Consider the following 18,054-nt stretch of genomic DNA (forward strand, 5'->3'; position numbering starts at 1 on the left):
AGAAGTATTTTATAATTAAAGTGTAAGGCAGCCTAAATATAAGGATTGCTGCTTCTCTCTCTCTAATCAGTGAATATTTTTACATGTATTTAATATTTTACCTTACATGTAACTGCCTTAGCATAAGCAAAAGGATACTTTTCATTTTAGGTGTATTGGTTTTGTTCTCATTTTTACTTTAATTGGACCACTGTTGTTGGCCTCCATTACAGCATTTATTTAAGTTTTCCATTGATCTGCCATCAATGGACATTACCTTCCGGTGTGGTAACAGGAGTGTTTGATATTTTCTTTTCTTGTGTGGACATGCCAAATCACCCTCGTACTACAGGTTTACAATTCCATAACTGTTCTCTTATATAGAGTCTTTAAAGCACTAGCTCTGTTACAAGAAGAAACAAACTTTCTTTACCGGGCTGTATTTATATTTCATTGTAAAAGTTAAACTGAAAAGGATGTTGCAATAGCAACTTGCTTGGTTTACTTTACAGCCATAAGAGTTAAATGAGAAATGCCTTTGACTGCCTTAAATTCCCTGCACCTCACAAAATAAGTTAAAATATATCCTTTCTTCAATATCCATAATTACTACAACCATTAAAAATGTATCATTTTGGTTAAGCCAACTTTTTCAAATGAAGATACAGTGCACCTGTTTCTAGATGTGTGGGAAAATACAAATAAGAAAATAATAAGATATTTAGTGAGACCCTATTTTACGGTCACCATTAAAACTGTCGCAGATGGGAAAATAGCGTGCTGCTGCCAACTATAACATATTCAGAGGCTGGTACTTAATTAAATATTTAATCCACATTCTTCATTATCATACCTAGAAATACCTCTTCTAGTGAAAAGGAGGAAAGGCTAAAATATATATGAAGGAATAACTTGGGTAAAACTGTGGTCATTCATTATCAGTTAATTATATAAAGTTTAATATTTTAAAATATGCAGAAATAATATAACCATGTATCTTTTATTACAGTACCCTTGACTACTTCAATTTTTTTCTACTACAGTATATACTTAACTTCAGGATCCTTATTTTTTAATGAATTGTCAGTTAAGAATAAGTGTAATGTCTGTGGTGATAGGTTCATTTTATACATACTCAGCCTTTAGCTGGAAGATTATTTCAGAGTAAAATCATGATAATGTGCAGGCATTTGCTGGAACCACACAACTGAATTTAACCTATTTTGTGCTTCGGTCATAGGGGGATTGAAAAAAATATCCCAAGGGATGAAAAAGCAATAAAATAATGTCTATTTCAAATACTTGTAAGACTTTAAATGAATTGGTGTAACTACTGACCTTTGTGACCTTATTCCTGAGTTTGCATTTTGATGGCAGTTGAACAGCCATTACTAGCATTTGAAACTTGAAAGTAATTAACTGTTCTTTCAGCATGGCTACGTAAATGGCTTAGAATGCTCTATAAAAGTTCCATTTCATGTCCTGGTTCAGGAAAGTGCCTAATGATTTAAATTGATGCTTAATCATTTTGAATTAAGTCAGAAATATTTAAAGACATACAGTTTCTGCAGGAAGCCATAGTTACATACTTCAGAAACAATAAAGTCAATAAAACTACAGCAAGTTTTTAATCCCCAGAAGCTAGTTTGTCCTATGTTGATGCTGATATATCATATAATTTTTCTGAGTAACATTTAAAAGATTGTAGGATGTTGCTGTATGCTGCATATAGTAGTTTATCACTGTATTTTAAACTGGTTTTGTGTGTCTGTACTAAGTAATAATTAGTAAATATCTTTGGAGACCTTTTGGACTGTTACCTAGTTTTACCACATATTTCCTTTGGGAATCAGCAGGAATATCTCATTAAGGTAAAAATATGTAATGTATCCTGTATCTGACCACTCTGTGATGTCATATTTCATCATGGCATTTACTATCCAAGTGTAGTCATTGCTATGGGCGCACAGTTCTAGGCTTGGGCAGCAGCCCAAAATTGAGGTTAAAGGTTTATTGGGTATATTTTCCAATAAAGGTGTCTATAGATCTCTGACCTCTTAGTTCATAGGGGGAAACAGACCTTTAGAATACTTAGTGTACATCAAGTGTTCTTCAGTGATATACTTCCACTGTTTTTTTGTAAGAGAAGTATGTGTTTGTTACTGAGGCCTCATCTAAACTACAGAGTAGGTTGACAGACGACAGTTTACATCAACCTAACTCTGTCAGTGTCAACTCTACAATGCTGCTGATGTAAGTCACTCACTACATTGACTTAATAACTCCACCTCCCTGAGAGGTGTACCTCTTAGGTCAATGTAGTTAGGGCATCACAGTGTCTGGGTGAACACTGGATTACTTTCATTACTTATTGACTGTCAGCTCCATGTGAGGTACTGACAACTGGAGTCACTAGTAGTGGAATTAACACTGGGATGAAAATAGAGTAATTTAGTGGTTGGTGACTCAGACTAAGGAAAAATGAATGTATTATTTACCTTTCAGATGAGAGACAGCAGTCAGAAATTATACCAATTACTTGGCTTAAAACAAATTTAAATGGCTTAAGTGTTTTTATACTACTAAGCAGATATACAGCACTTAACATTTTCAAAGTATTTAGAAAAGAAACTCTTCTCACTTTACACACATTTGGTATATGAGATGGTTTTATCTCCCTTTTACAGCTAGGGAAACTAGGATGAAATGACCTGCTCAAGGTAGAGTTGGAACAAGAACAAGAATTCAGGAATTCCTAGTTCCCAGATCTGGGATTGGTCGGGATTAGATAGCAGAGTGCAAAATACTGAAGCTGAATGAACACTTCATTCTACTCTACTCCACTCAGCTCAGAAGCCTGAAAGTTTATAGGATGAGACACACACACTGAGATGTTTTGGGAATAAAAATCTTCACTTCCTTTTTATCACAAATGATACAATGCTTCAGCAAGATGGGTGCTATCAGTAATATACTCAACTATCCATTTTAATTAAAATATTACTTTTAAATATAAGTTACAGTTTACATCTAGAGAGAGATGTGTCATAACCTGTGAATTTGGGTTCACTTTCCTTTTTAATTGTAAGTGAAAAGACACTGGACATGCATACAATTAGCATTTGGTAAAGAGGTAATATATAATTTCAAGCTGTTTGGAATGTTCATATAAATGAAATCTACATTAAAATCTTTTGGTAACATAGCGTGAAAAAGTACATTTAGCAGGCCTTTATGAGCAATAGAATTTATATGTTATGATTTGTGCTTACACAATAAGTAGGTAACTCTGCCAGGGTTTATCAACTGTAATATTTATGTTTGGTATTTTCAAGGCAAATTTCCAAATATGGGCTAATGAAGATTGTGTTTTCAATGTTGTGGAAGTAGAAATAAATATTGGTAGAAATAACTTTCTCTTTTTTTTCCTTTTTTTTTGTTTTTTTTTTTTTGTTTTTTGTTAGAGCCACCTGTTCCTATTGCACCACCTCAGTTGTCTTCAGTTGGTGCAACCTACTTATGGATCCAGTTGAATGCTAATTCCATCAATGGGGATGGACCTATCATTGAGAGAGAGGTCGAGTATCGAACTTCAAGAGGAAGCTGGTATGACAGACAGCCAGTAGATGCCACAAGCTACAAAATCGGGCACTTGGATCCTGATACAGAATATGAAATCAGCGTGCTGCTTACAAGACCAGGTGAAGGAGGTACCGGATCCCCAGGCCCAGCTCTTAAAACAAGGACAAAATGTGCTGGTAAGTACCAGAAGGAAGCCAGAAAATTGTAAATAGTTCTCTTGGGTTAAAACCAGCAGGTTACTTTACTAATAGTTGTCACTGTACAGTCTGAACCTGCATGACACAGAAAGTAAGCCCAGAATACTTATAAGTATAAACCATTTAGATTGTGTGAATGGTGACCTTCAAGCCAACCTACAGAGTTCTGGTACATTAAATCATACCTGTTCATGACTGGCAATATTTAGTATAGAATAAAGTACAGTTTCAAAACAGCAGACTTTCCTGATGTACAGCACATGTTGAGCATCCTTCATTTTATGATATCCTACCTGCATTAATGCTGCCTTTTTATAGTTTATTTTCTGAGCTATTGTTACACGCTCTTTTTTTTTTTTTTTTGAGGGAGGGCTGCAATTGCCACCAATTCCCATGTCTGTAGATAATATGGAAACATAGACTTCATAATTGCAAATGCATTTACTGTTGTGTCTCCATTAATAGATGAGATTTAATAAAGGGCTGCTTTCTCAAGTGGCTGTCGGTGGGTCCTTTTGTTATATGAGATACAGCGATTTGTGTTGTACAGAGAGTTTGGCTTTTTTTCTTAAGTTGTAATCAGAGGTGTTGCTGTGCTTGTAGAAGATGGATACAAAGCAGGGCTATAGTAGAAACACAATTGCATAATAATCCTGTAGAAAAGTAGCAGTGATGTTAACATTAGGGAAGTAAGCAACTATTAGAGTAGTCGACTACCCGATAGCATATGCTTATCGAGTAGTTGAGTCACTACTTGACCCTCTTACCCCTGCCTTGCTGCCTCTATGAATGGGGAGAGCAGGAGCCGGTGCTGGGGGAAGCCAGCGTAAAAGCTGGTTTCCCCCAGCACTTTCTCTGCTGGGGGCAGGGGAGGCAGAGGCGCAGCAAGGAACTGGGTGCGAGCCAGGAATCTGCTGTACCAGCTCGTGCCCAGTCCCAGAAGCTGTGCCTCTGCTTTTGAAATGTAACAAGAGCTGCCCATGGCTCTTTGAGAATCAATTTTCCCTTTCAGACCTGAATTATAATAAGCAAATCTTATGTGTACACGCATTAATTTCTTGTGAACTGGATACATGCAAATTTGCACATGAAAATATAGTGGCCTAGACATTATTACTCTGAGTGAGATGAAGGAGGAGAGGAATACAATGAGATGGGGTTTAAAACTTAGTGTGAATTTCTCTCCCAAATTTTTGAACCCCCCTCACTGGAATACAGCTGGCAGGAGACAGAAAGAAAGAAAAGTTCCTGAAAAAAAGAAAATTTAACTACTGGTATGAATTGATGTGTGTAGTCTTCAAAGAGTATATATATATTGGTCTTTTTTAAAAGATACAAAAAATAACTAGGGAAATCTTCATTTGAGTCAAGTGATCATTACTTCTCACATGGCTGTGCAAGCATCATCCAGTGATTAAACAATGTATTGCAAATAGAATCAGTATCCAGCAGTGTGCACATTGTTCTGCATGTGATGTCAAATGCAGACATAGTGCCTGTCCAGTTTCCTTGTTATATGCTGTTGTGTCCGGCTGTATGGTAAATAATGGTTGGTTTATTGTTTTTATGTATGCATTTGCTAATTTGTCAGGGGGAGGGAAGGGGGTATTAGAGTTTTTTGTGGTTTTTTGCAAACAAAAAAAGCACTAGAAAGGCAAAACAAAAAAAGTATCTATATATTTCCAGTCTTCAAGATTTTCCTCATTAGAATATATTTAAGATAGTAAATACTTTGACAAGGGCCTCCGATCCAAGAAGTCTTTCCTAAGCAAATAAGCATAATTATTTTTTCAAATTATATGTACGCCTTTCAGGCTCACTCAAAGTACTTTAATTCAAATCTATTTTCTTTATATTTTGATTTCCAGCTCCTATGATTAGGTATCATAATGTCAGATGTGTTTGTGAGAATTATTACCCAAAAAGTTACGTGGAGAATGCAGAACTTTAATTATGTGTAAATTCATCATATGTTTTCTGTAATCATTTCAGTGGTGGGTATTCTGGAACATTAAGAAAAATACCTATTTACATAAAATATTGTTCACTGACAGTGTTTTATGTGGTAAACCATTGTAATATATCTCTATATTTCATTAAGCTAATCAGTAACATGCTGCATTCCTTTTGCAAATGAAGGGTATTACATGGAAACTGAGTGAAAAGTTGAAATTATAAATTACAACATTAAATCTAGCTCTATTAATTGGCTTTTTTATGGCTGGAGATTGTGCTTTGAAGAGGTTTTGTTGGTTAATTGCTAGTGAGTGACATGCTAATAACTGGCACAAGAGGTTAAAAAAGAGATGCTGATAAACTAAGGACAAACTAATTAAGCTGGGTAGGAGTGAAATGATGCCATTCTCAAAGGTGTACCATAAAATTAATAAAACAGGAGGCTTTTAAGAGAAGAATCATTGCCTCTTTGTAATTGCTTTAATAATTGTATGCTGCTAGCCTGTTCCCTTGGGGTCCAGAGTACTACTTTGAGACTTGAAGCAGCATGCTAGACATTCAATAATTATAATAGTTCTCCAAAGTGCTTGAAATATGTTTTTATTTTGGTAGAATGAGATTTCAGGGATTTCTAAGAGACAAGTGCTATCTCTAGCTCTAGTAAATAAAAGCATCTATTAATAGAATGGAAAGGAAATAAAGAAAAAACATCTCTCCAAAACTGGCTGTATCGTCCTCAGTGGAACAGTAATGGTACATTTTGAAAAGTGCTTTGTTTCTTCGTGATGAAATATAATGTAAATGTAGGCAGTTCTTCTTCTGTCAAGTGCACTGAAGAGATGATATTTGGACTTGGATTAGAGTTAGAAGGTAGTTCAGAGTTCAGATTTGAAAAGAGCAATGTCTGGAGTTCAGGGTGATTAGCTTTGAAATTTCTTTAATTTCTCCCTCCAGTTTCTAATGTATTGGGTTAAATTTGAATCAGATCCAGAAAAAAAGGCCTTTGCTAGTTTGGGGTACCAAAATCAATAAGGTTGAGTTTGGAGTTTAAAACTTAAATGATAGGCCACCGCACACCAAAAATTTGCCATGGGGAGAAATGATGGTTGTTGAGAAGAAAGCACCCAAATACATTATTTGAGAACATTTCTGCAATAATGTACATTGTTGCTTGCTCTCTTGCTTTCTCTCTTTCTGCATAAACACCTATTCATATGTGGACCAATTATGATTGCCATTGAGATTTACCATTAGGTTTGTGCCCTTATCTAAATTCTGAGGAGATTTAAATGAAGGCAAAGTATAATCGGCGAGGAGTCCTGTGGCACCTTATAGACTATCCGAAGTGTTGGAGCATAAGCTTTCGTGGGCAAAGACCCACTTCGTCAGATGCATGTAGTAGAAATTTCCAGAGGCAGGTATAAATACGCAGGCCAGGATCAGGCTGGAGATGATGAGGTGGATCCAATCAAGGAGGATGAGGCCCACTTGTAGTAGCTGATCTGGAGGTGTGAATACCAAGAGAGGAGAAGCTGCTTTTCAGATATTAGGAATGGCAACATACAAAGACCTGTAGGGGAACACTTCAGTCTCCCTGGACACACAATTGCAGATCTAAAGGTGGCCATCCTGCAGCAAAAAAAACATTCAGGACCAGACTTCAAAGAGAAACTGCTGAGCTACAGTTCATCTTCAAGTTTGACACAATCAACTCAAGATTAAACAAAGACTGTGAATGGCTCGCTAACTACAAAAGCAGCTTCTCCTCTTGGTATTCACACCTCCAGATCAGCTACTAGAAGTGGGCCTCATCCTCCCTGATCGGATCCACCTCGTCATCTCCAGCCTGATTCTGGCCTGCATATTTATACCTGTCTCTGGAAATTTCCACTACATGAATCTGGTGAAGTGGGTCTTCTGCCTCATTATATCCACTGCTAAATTATATTCTGCTTTGAGTTATGATGTGAAAGGTTAACCATTAACCAGTGGAGGCTGGAGCAGTTCCCCACCTGCTACAGGCAGGGGGCAGCTCCAGCCCCACGGGGAAGCCCACTGCAGACAGGGGCTGCTACGGTCATCCATAGTTTTAACCGGTTAACCTATTTAAACAGTATTTTGCATCCCTACTTTACAGTAATGTAAGTAACCTTGTATCCTGTAAGACGTTAGCTTCAACAAGTTAGGATAAGTCTTGAGGCCTATAATATCTTAACAGATAAGCTTTGTACAGACGAACAGCTTAATGGAAAACCCTGAGTTCTGGGGGAGCGGAAAATAGAAGTTAAGTATATCAGTATGAGACAAATACTGTTCTGTGTGGACTACATCATCATCAGGCCTGGTAAGGTTGACTATGTCCCTAGGATTATAGTTCAAGACATTATTAGCTTATAAAGAGACCCACTTCATAGACATTACTAATGATATGGATAAAGAAAAAGAAAAGAAAGCTGTTCCCCAGTTATTGAAGGAAGGTGAGGAATCTTTAACAATTCCTGGTATGCGTGTTGGATTAAGGGTCATAAATCAGGGATTATCAAAAGTAACAGCTTGTATTGTATTTGGAAAAGGTACAGAGAAAGGCAACAGAAATGAATATGGGCAAAGAACAGCTTCCATATGAGGAAGGATTAAAAAGAATGGAATTTTTCAGCTTGGAAAAAATGACTAAAGGGTGAGGGGATATGTCAGAAAATCATGAAAGATGTGGAAAATGTGTATAAGGAAATGTTATTTACTCCTTCACTAACATAACATAAGAATGTGACTCAATTATATTTATAGGCAGCACATTTAAAACAAACAAAAGAAATTATTCATGGTCCACTTGTGGAACTGTTTGCCAGGCGATGGTGGAAAGATACAAACTGTAACAGGGCTCCAATAAAAATGAAATAACTTCAAGGAGGATAGGTCCATCAATAACTGTTAGCCAGGAGTGGCATGGATGGTTTATATAGCCTCTGTTTTCCAGAAGCAGATAATGGACAACGGGGATTGGATTACTTGATAATTGCCTCTTCTGTTTTTTCCTTCTGAAGCACCTGGTATTGGTCTCTGTTGAATACTGGGCTAGAGGACTATTGGTCTGACCCGGTATGGCCAGTCTGATGTTCTTTTATAGAACCCAGGTGTATCTGCCCCCTGCTGTAACTCACTAGACCCCATTCCCTCCCTCAGAGCTGAGCTAGAGCCCAGGAGTCCTGACAGTCAGTCTCTCTCTGGCCATGTCTAGACTACACCTCTCTGTCGACAGAGAGATGTAGATTAGGCACGTCGAAATTGCTAATGAAGCAGTGATTTAAATATCCTGAGCTTCATTAGCATAAACATGGCCACCACTTTTTTACAAAATGGAGCTTTTTAGAAAAAAACCCAGCAGTCTAGATGTGGATCTGTCAAAAAATAAACCCTTTGAGGTTTACAGGATCTGTCGAAACCATTGAGGTTTACAGGATCTGTTGAAAAAGGGTTTATTTTGGGATATTTAAATGAAGCGTGGGATATTTAAATCCCTGCTTCATTAACAATTTCGACATGCTTAATCTACATCTCTCTGTCAACAGAGAGGTGTCGTCTAGACACAGCATCTCTCTCTGCAGACTTAGTAACAAAGTAAGTATATACATTAAAATATTAAGTCCTTTCAGTGACTTGCCACAAGCTGTCAGAACATCTGAGTGTTAGAGCTGAGTGGATCTAATATTTACTTGATTTTATTTGTTTTACATAGGAATTGGATATAGTGTTCCTGTCAGCTGATGGCTAAATTATCTGTCACAAAACCATAATTTTTAAGTGCCTTAGTAGTCAGGAGGAAGAGGTGATATGGGGAGGAAGAAAGGGGGACAGGGTTGATCCTCCCTTCCCCCACACCCAATTGACTGCTTGGCTTGCCCGGAATATTCTCAGCAACATTGCTAAAGCCACTATCCTCAGTTTTTCCCCCTATACTGTCTATCTGCTCCCACAATTGGGCATGCGTAGGTTGCTTCTCCTCCCACCAAAATCTGAACAGGCATACCTGCTGCTTTAACCCAATCTCCAATGCCACCAACTCTGTTGGTTAAACTTTGGGGGTTGAAGAGAGGGCTGAAATTTTGGGGTTGTCTGGTCTGTGGGGCTGAAATTTGGCTTGGCCTTCATGCAGGCGAGACAAGTGAGCAGGGAAAGATTCTTTGTGTTCTCTCTGCCATCATTGAACATCTGCATGAAGTCCAGGTTGAAGTTAACCCATAATTATATTAGGCTGATTATAAGACAAATGAAAAAATTTGAATATTAAGACCAGAAGCATGACAGCATATAAAAGACAATTGAATATGACTAGAAGAAACTGTAGTATGGAATGTAAATATGGAATACTGTGTTAAGAGAAATATGTGATCCGCCGATAGAAATAGGGCTGTTAGTAAAGTTATGACTTAAGTTTGGTAGATTCCAGAGCATATATAATATTATTTGTGAGAGTATCCTTTTTAGAATAAGTAATATGTCTATGTATCTAAAATATTCTTAATAGCTAGATTTTCAAATTCATAGTACGAGCTTCTGTTACCTGAATTAAGCCACATTTTAATATCTAGTATCTATTTTATTGTTCTAAGAACAACAGAGTTTAAAAAAAATCTGAGGGTCGGCCCATATTTATCACTTGGTCTATTTACCTGGATTAGATTCCTTGGAAGAAACAAAGAATATTTTTTTAGTTTTAGCCATCCTAATGTGTTTGTGTGTGTATGTACACTTTAATCTGTAAACTAATCCAGACAGGTAGGGTACGTCTACACTGGCCCCTTTTCCGAAAGGGGCATGCTAATTTTACAGGTCGTAATAGGGAAATCTGCGGGGGATTTAAATATCCCCTGCGGCATTTAAATAAAAATGTCCGCCGCTTTTTTCCGGCTTTTAGAAAAGCCGGAAAAGAGCATCTACACTGGCCCCGATCCTCCGGAAAAAAGCCCTTTTCCGGAGGATCTCTTATTCCTACTTCAAAGTACTACTTCAAAGTAGGAATAAGAGATCCTCCGGAAAAGGGCTTTTTTCCGGGGGATCGGGGCCAGTGTAGACGCTCTTTTCCGGCTTTTCTAAAAGCCGGAAAAAAGCGGCGGACATTTTTATTTAAATGCCGCAGGGGATATTTAAATCCCCCGCGGATTTCCCTATTACGACCTGTAAAATTAGCATGCCCCTTTCGGAAAAGGGGCCAGTGTAGACGTAGACGTAGTGTTTGAGGCTTTTACATATATATTTTGTCCAGAAAGGATGTTCTGGAAAATAAATGTTTACATTGGATTTTGTTAGCTGCTAGCACTGCTGTATATTGTGAAAGTACATTTAAAGCAAATGAGTGTAGTAACTATTTAATGGGTCTTGATTGTCATTTTGGATATTAAAATTTATGCATTTGAAAATAGAAATCCAACTATCTGTCAGCTGCTGTTTGTTTTGACAGTTTCGAGAGCAATTTTATTTGAAATCCCCTTTAAAAAAGTCTGTTCAGTAAATTCACTTCATTACTGTTGTACAGCGTTCAATTTTAAGATGACCTGATGTATAACTGGCATGTTTGGCCAAGTAAATGACAAAACATAATTTTTTATGACCTGTGCATAATTATAGATTGCTTTGGAATGACAACTGGCTAAACTTGCACTATAATTACATTTCTATTATAAAAGTTTCATCTTTTTATCTGACGTGTAAGGCTAGATTGTGAAGAACACTCATTTTTATAAGAGAATTAGAGAGCTATAATTTATAATTCAAATTAGCAATATAAACATTTATTCTTTTAGAAGAACATTTCACTGCCAAATAACACTTTACGTTGTTAATTACTTAAAAAGAAAACTGCCAATTCTTTGGGTATTTATTTAATTGATTATAAAAGCAGATGAAAAGTACTAATTGTTTAATCATTGCATACAGTAACTCAGAGTGACACTTTGCAGATAGATTTTGGGTGTTTTTTACACGAGTCTGGTCTTTGTCCCTTTGTCTGCAGTTAATGCTGTTTGGCCAGAAGTAGGATCTCTGAGGGTCCTCTCTGGAGGCTCAGGAAATCTGTGTATCAATAGTGTACTCAAATTAGAGAATCAAACATGTCTCCTTAGTCCAATTATGGGCAGAGATTAACCTTAGCAAAAACTTTTATTCCAAAGATTGCATTCTATATTCTTGTCTTTTCTCGAGTATTAGATCCTCATGACATTCTTCCTTTGGCCACCTTTGGAAGTTGAGTGCAAGTGAAGTCTTTGGCTAGACATCCAGAAAATATGGTCAGGAAATATAGGCTAAGCAAGAAACTTGAGGCCAGGGTTTCTTAAAAAGCTAAAAAGTATAAAATTGAAAGTGGTAAGGGGAAAACATAAATGACTGTGGAGTATAGTGTCTTCATCTGACTATCATAGGATTTTTTTTACTAGAGTTTTGTAGTGAGTGAGTGAGTGTGTGTGTGTGTGTGTGTGTGTGTGTGTGTCCCCTAATGGATATTCTAGGCACTACTGGAAGTGAGCAAATGCAAATATCACCTGAGCAAAATTTAAATTCCACAGTGGAGTTTTGGGGATTGGGTTAACTTTCAGACTGATAGCTGCTAAAATAGGGGTATTAAGATAGAATTACAGACTCAAAAGTTTAGTACTGGAAAGAACCTCAGTAGTTCTTCTGGTCCAGTCTCCTGAGTTCAAGGCAGGACTAAGTAGTAACTACTAGACCATTCCTGTGAGGTTTTCTCTGACCTGTTCTTTAAAAACCGCCAGTGATGGAGATTCCACAGCCTCCCTAGGCAATTTGTTCCGGTACTTAACTAAAGTGATGGGAAGTTTCTCCTATTGTGCAACCTAAATCTACCTTGCTGTAATTTAAGCCAATCACTTCTTGTCCTATCTTCAGAAGTTAACAAGAAAATGTTTTCGCCCTTCTTCTTGTAACAGTTTTTTATGTATTTGAGTTATCATTCTCCTCCCCCATATCTTCTCCAAATGAAGTAAATCCAGTTTTTTCAGTCTTTCGTCATTGGTCATGTTTCAGAGATCTTTAATAATTTTTGTTGCTCTTCTCTGGACTATCTTCAATGTGTACACATCTTTCCTGAAATGTGGCACCCTGAACTGGGCACAATACTTCAGTTGATTCCTTATCAGCATGGAGTAGAAGGGAAGAATTTTCCTCATGACTTACTTACGAAATCCTGCTAAAACATCCCTGAGTTTTGCAGCAATGTTACATGTTTAGCTTGTGATCCACTGTAACCCTCAAATCTAGGGTTGCCAGGTGTCCGGTTTTGAACTGGACAGTCCGGTATTTGAGCTTTCTGTCTGGAAAACAAATTGAGAAAATAGCAGACATATAAATGTCCGGTATTTTCTAATTAAGTAAGTTTTATTATTATCAGGAGTATCAGTTCATAGTTGCATACTGCCTGGCTGGTGTCTACCAGCCAGGCAGTACACAGCTACACAGTAGAGAGGAGGCGGGTGAGGGTGGGGGAGGGATGGAATTCCTAGGGCTGGACTAGTCCATGTGCCCCGCCGGGACCATGCGCGGGACGGACAGCACCCCAGGATCTGCGTGTGCCCAGGTCAGCCCTGCTCCCCGCTGGCTGGTTCCTCCCCCGGCCAGCCCAGCTCCCCCCCCTCCCCCCGACTCCCTCCTGGCCAGCTCTGCTCCCCACTGGCTGGTTCCTTCCTTTGCTCTCCTGCAGCCAGCTCCACTCCCCCTGGCCCCCTCCCTGCCAGCCAGTCTCCCCCTGATCTCCCCCAGCCAGCCCCGCTCCCCCGAACCGCTCCTGGCCAGCCCTGCTTCCCGCCAGCCGCCCTCCGCCCCTCCCCCCCCCAGCCAGCCCTGCTTCCTGCTGGACTACCCCACATCTCTCCCGGGCAGCCCCACTCCCCCCGACCTGCTCCTGGCCAGCCCCACTCTCCTCCCAGCCGGTCGCGCCCCCCTTCTGAGATCACGTGTGTCCGATATTTTTTTGAAACCCATCTGGTAACCCTACTCAAATCCCTTTTCATAGTATTCCTTTCTGAGCTGTCATTTCCCATTTTGTATACGTGCAATTTATTGTTCCTTCCATCTTGTATTTTGTGTGGAGGCGAATTGCTGTCCAATTCAAGGCACGTAGTATGGGTTATTTATGCTAATTATGAATCACCTATAGCATATAAGAGGATGCATTCTGTTGTAGGTGCAGCCTCCAGATACTTCAAGGGTAGTCTTCTGTAGAACACATTGTAGTAATCCAACCTGAAAGAAATTTAATTGTGATAAATAGTGATAACATTTTTACAAACAAGAAAGGTCTCCTTGTGGGAATTGACTTAAGAGCAACATGCACAGCTGCTACTTGAGAATCCAAGAGCAATATTTGTTCCAGAAACACCTCAAGGTGAAAAACCTTGTTAAAACGTTTGACATCTTCAGTAGAAGGCACCAGCACAGCTCATGACTATTCTTCCACAATTTGTTGTGCCAACTATGAATGCAGCAGGAATGAACTTCAAGTAGCTTGCTCTCATAGTAGTTTTGATCATGGAGGCATTACAGCTCACAACCTTATAGTCCTTCCTAGAGAGATTGCCTACAGATAGAACCTGGCATCTCACAGTCCTTGGATGATGAAGAGTGATAATCAGTACTGCTCTTTGGGATCTCAAAGAGCAGGGGAGGGCAATAATTTTTGATGGAGGTCACTCCAAGATTTTGGAAAGTGGTTGAGGGCCATACTCTTCCATGATATTAATAGAGAAGATGCAGGGACTGGGATGGAAATTGGGTGCAGGAGGGAGACTGGAGTCTGGAAGGGAGTTTGGGTGAAGGAGGCGGTTGTGACCTAGGGCAGGGGACTGGAGTGCAAGGGTTTGGGATGTGACCTAGGGTAGGAGGTGATTGTGATCTGAGGCAGGAGATTGGGTGCCAGATCTGGGAGGGGGGGGTGAGTGTAAGAGGGGGACAGAGGTTTGGGGTATGTTGAGTGGGGGAGGCAGAGGGTTGGGGCAGGAAAGGGATGGGTTTCAGAAACAGGCTGTGGCCAAGAGCCTTACCTGCTAGCTGCCAAACTTGCCTGCCTGCTTACCTGGCCATGTGCTTCATTGAATAACTGAGCTGAGGAGAGAGAGTGTGGTTCTTCTTGGTTGCCTGTTATTCCAACGAGCAGAAACCGGCCAATGGGATTGTGCTTGGGGCAGGGCGGCTCCTGAAACTTCTCCCCTCCCCTCCAATTTTAAAACGGAGCACTGCAGCTGCGGGGCAAGCCGGGGAGCCTGCCTAGGGCTCTCTACTGCCTCTGCGGGCCAGATCCGGTGGCTTGGTGGCCAGGCCTGTCATAAAGGAAGAAATAAAGTCATTTTAAGGCCATCCCAGGCATGCCTATATGTTCTTGCAAGCGTGAGTATGTGAAAAATACCTCAGAGACAATTATTTAATTGATAGTTTATGATAATGTCACATTCTCAAACTTAAGAGGTCAAAGACACTAATTTTTACATAATACATGTATTTAAAATATTGTCAGAGTCAAAGATCATGTCTGTGTGTCTATAAATCAATATTTAAAGGAAAAACTCTATGCCAATAAAGCAGTATTGCCAAAAGATGATACCTACATATGTAGAAAAATTGTGCTTAGATTCTGTATTTTCCTGTGTTTACATATTTTTTCACTGGTTTTATAGTTCCCTTTTGGTCAGATGTTTATTCTTCCAGAATGTCTCTTCACTCTTGCTATTCTAGTACAGGTTGAACCTCTCTAGTCCAAAACCCTCAGGAGCTGACCGGTTCTGAACCAGAGAATTTTTTGGATCACAGGAGGTCAATAGTGTCTAGCAGTATTACCAACACTTCCACTGTTTATGGGACATTTAGAGGACATTTAGGGGTATATTAGAGCTAAATAATAGCACAGAACACTGAGAGCCAGGACTGATGGCTGTAAACAAACTTTATGTGACCGTGGGAAACTTGGCCACACCTATGAAAAGTGGACATCTGGCTAACTAAAATCATTCTGAATGACAGATGTTTCTGGATAAGAGAGTTCTGGATTAAAGAGGTTCAGCCTGTAGTAACTTGAATATCTGGTCTTCTGTAAGATAGTTCTTAGGGTATGTCTACACCACAAAGTTAATTCGAAATAACAGCCATTATTTCAAATTAAGTTTAATAGCGTCTATACATGCAAACCGCTATTTCGAATTAAATTCGAAATAGCAGAGCACTTAATAAACCTCATTCTGCGAGGTGTTACCAGATTTGCCCAATACTCTGGGGTATGCTCATTTATCAGGGTTACCCTTATGGGACTGGGGGAAGGTTAACAGTTCTATCAGTGTGCTGTTGGTGCCTACTTGTGCTCTTGTATAGAGCTGAATTCTCCCTGCTGCCAATTCCCCCTCCCATTGGAGCTCTCCTGCAGGAACTAGGTTCCTCAGGATGGGGTTCTTACCACCTTGGCAACACACACAGACACTCACAGCCACTAACAGAGCACGTCTGAGAGGACTGAGTACTCAGCACTCACAAGCTGACCCCCTCATATGTCCCTGAACTCAGCTGGCTGGGTTTCACAGCAATGCCACACTGCACCCTCATGTGCCTTTGGACTCCGTGGGCTGGATTAAACAGCACTTTAAGCTGTCATCCTCACAAGCCCCCAGGTTCAGCACCCCCTATCCCCACTTTCACAGCACAGTCATTCACTGGTAAACCACACGATGAGCAAACCCCACAGGATTTTGGGCACTACAGGGATCTTTTGCTTGGGTACAAGAAGCGTTGTTGCAGAGTGAATGGGGAAGCCAAAACAACACCCCTTAAGGAAGAGTGAGCAAAAGAGAAAGAAAGAGAGAGAAGCAACCAGTTTAACAATGAAAGTGATTTATTTCTGAGTAGTGAATAGATATCAAACAGTTACAATATTAAATCTAACAATTACAATATTAAATCTAAATTGAAACTTATTACAAACGTTAGGTAACCATATAACAGTTTACACAGGGCAGGGTCAGGAGGCTGTGCTTAGAGAGATAGTTGAGAGAGAGAAAGAGAGAGAGAGAGAGAGAGAGAGAGAGACCTCACCACTCCACGGAGCTTGCACTGATCGGGGTTCCCAGATGATGATGGTAGCCAGGGGTCCAGAGGGCAGGAGAAAAGCAGGACAGAGCCCCCAGCACGATCAGACAGGAGATGAAGAAGTCTCAATGGAACTGATGCAGTTTAAGTCCAGGTATCAGAACAGTTTTCTTGGGGCAAGGAGAGGAGTTTTTATAGGGATAGTTCAAAGAGAAAGAGGAGAGACAATAGAGACTGATCACCCCTGGTTATGGGTGATGTTCCTTGAACGAGCTCACAATGCAACTTGGCAGTTTCAGTATTTTAGATGTCAATAGGATCGTTACTAGAATTGGTCTGATAATGACTAATTTGGGTGTGAGCAGGCCTAGGTTCATTAGCATCTGGAGCAGGGATTTCCCATCAGGCAGTGCTTCTCTGCTTTCAGTGTCCCATAGTTCAGTGCGGTTCCTGCCTTGGAAGAGCTGCTCTCCATTCTGTATGCTAATGAGATGTCCCTCTGTTCCATCTTTCATGTAAATGAGGCTGGGGTGTTTCCTTAATTATATCACCCTTGTCTGAAGCAGTTTAGGTATGTCTTCCCCGGCCTTTTCATTGCTTTGTCTTTGATTCTAGCAGAGGCCTGAGGGAGGGGAATGGTTTCCATGAATGTCACTCCCTGACTCCCCAAGAGCACAAGGCTGACAGGTGACCATGAATCACAGAGCTGGTGGGTAACAGAGGAGTAACGCCAAATTCAAAATAGCTATTTCAAATTAAGTGCTGTGTAGACACTTAATTCGAAATAGGGGGCCTCCAGCCTTCCCAAAGAGGGCTGGTGGCCACTCTGGGCACAACCAGGAAAACTTATTCTCCTCTCCCCCAGCCCCGGAGCCATTAAATGGGTAGACCCTGGACACAGTGCCTGTGCCAGCTCTAAGCCTGCCAGCCCAGAGCCAGCAGTGGCCAGTGGGGCCCCGGACCCAGTGGCCCCAAAACATGAGCCAGCAAGCCACTGGCAGCCAGCCCTCCACCTCATCCCAGGAGCAGTCTGCCAGCTCCCAGGAGCCTGACAGATGTCGGAGAAGGCGAGTGCCTTCCTGGTCCAGGGTGGAGATCATGGACCTTATTCAGGTTTGTGGGGGATGCCCCCAATGTCCATGATCTCTGTACTAGAAGGAGGAACGTGGCCATCTATGGCAGGATAGCTGCCAGCCTGACCACCAAAGGCCACATGCGAACCCAGGAGCAGATTGGCATGAAACTCAAGTTGGTCCGGCGAGAC

The 18,054-nt window shown here is 40.3% G+C and overlaps 1 protein-coding gene across 11 annotated transcripts in view; it reads left to right on the forward strand.

The window, feature by feature from the left end:
- The window catches only part of PTPRM (protein tyrosine phosphatase receptor type M), a 690,600-nt gene that overhangs the window by 297,638 nt on the left and 374,908 nt on the right, over positions 1–18,054 (forward strand). For all 11 annotated transcript variants that reach the window (XM_075920958.1, XM_075920953.1, XM_075920954.1 and 8 more), the window contains exon 7: positions 3,444–3,737. In XM_075920958.1, the coding sequence (XP_075777073.1) occupies positions 3,444–3,737 (294 nt within the window). The remainder of the gene's footprint in view (positions 1–3,443; positions 3,738–18,054) is intronic.

Source organism: Pelodiscus sinensis, chromosome 2 (assembly GCF_049634645.1).
Source record: "Pelodiscus sinensis isolate JC-2024 chromosome 2, ASM4963464v1, whole genome shotgun sequence".
In the NCBI taxonomy this organism is placed as follows: domain Eukaryota; kingdom Metazoa; phylum Chordata; order Testudines; family Trionychidae; genus Pelodiscus; species Pelodiscus sinensis.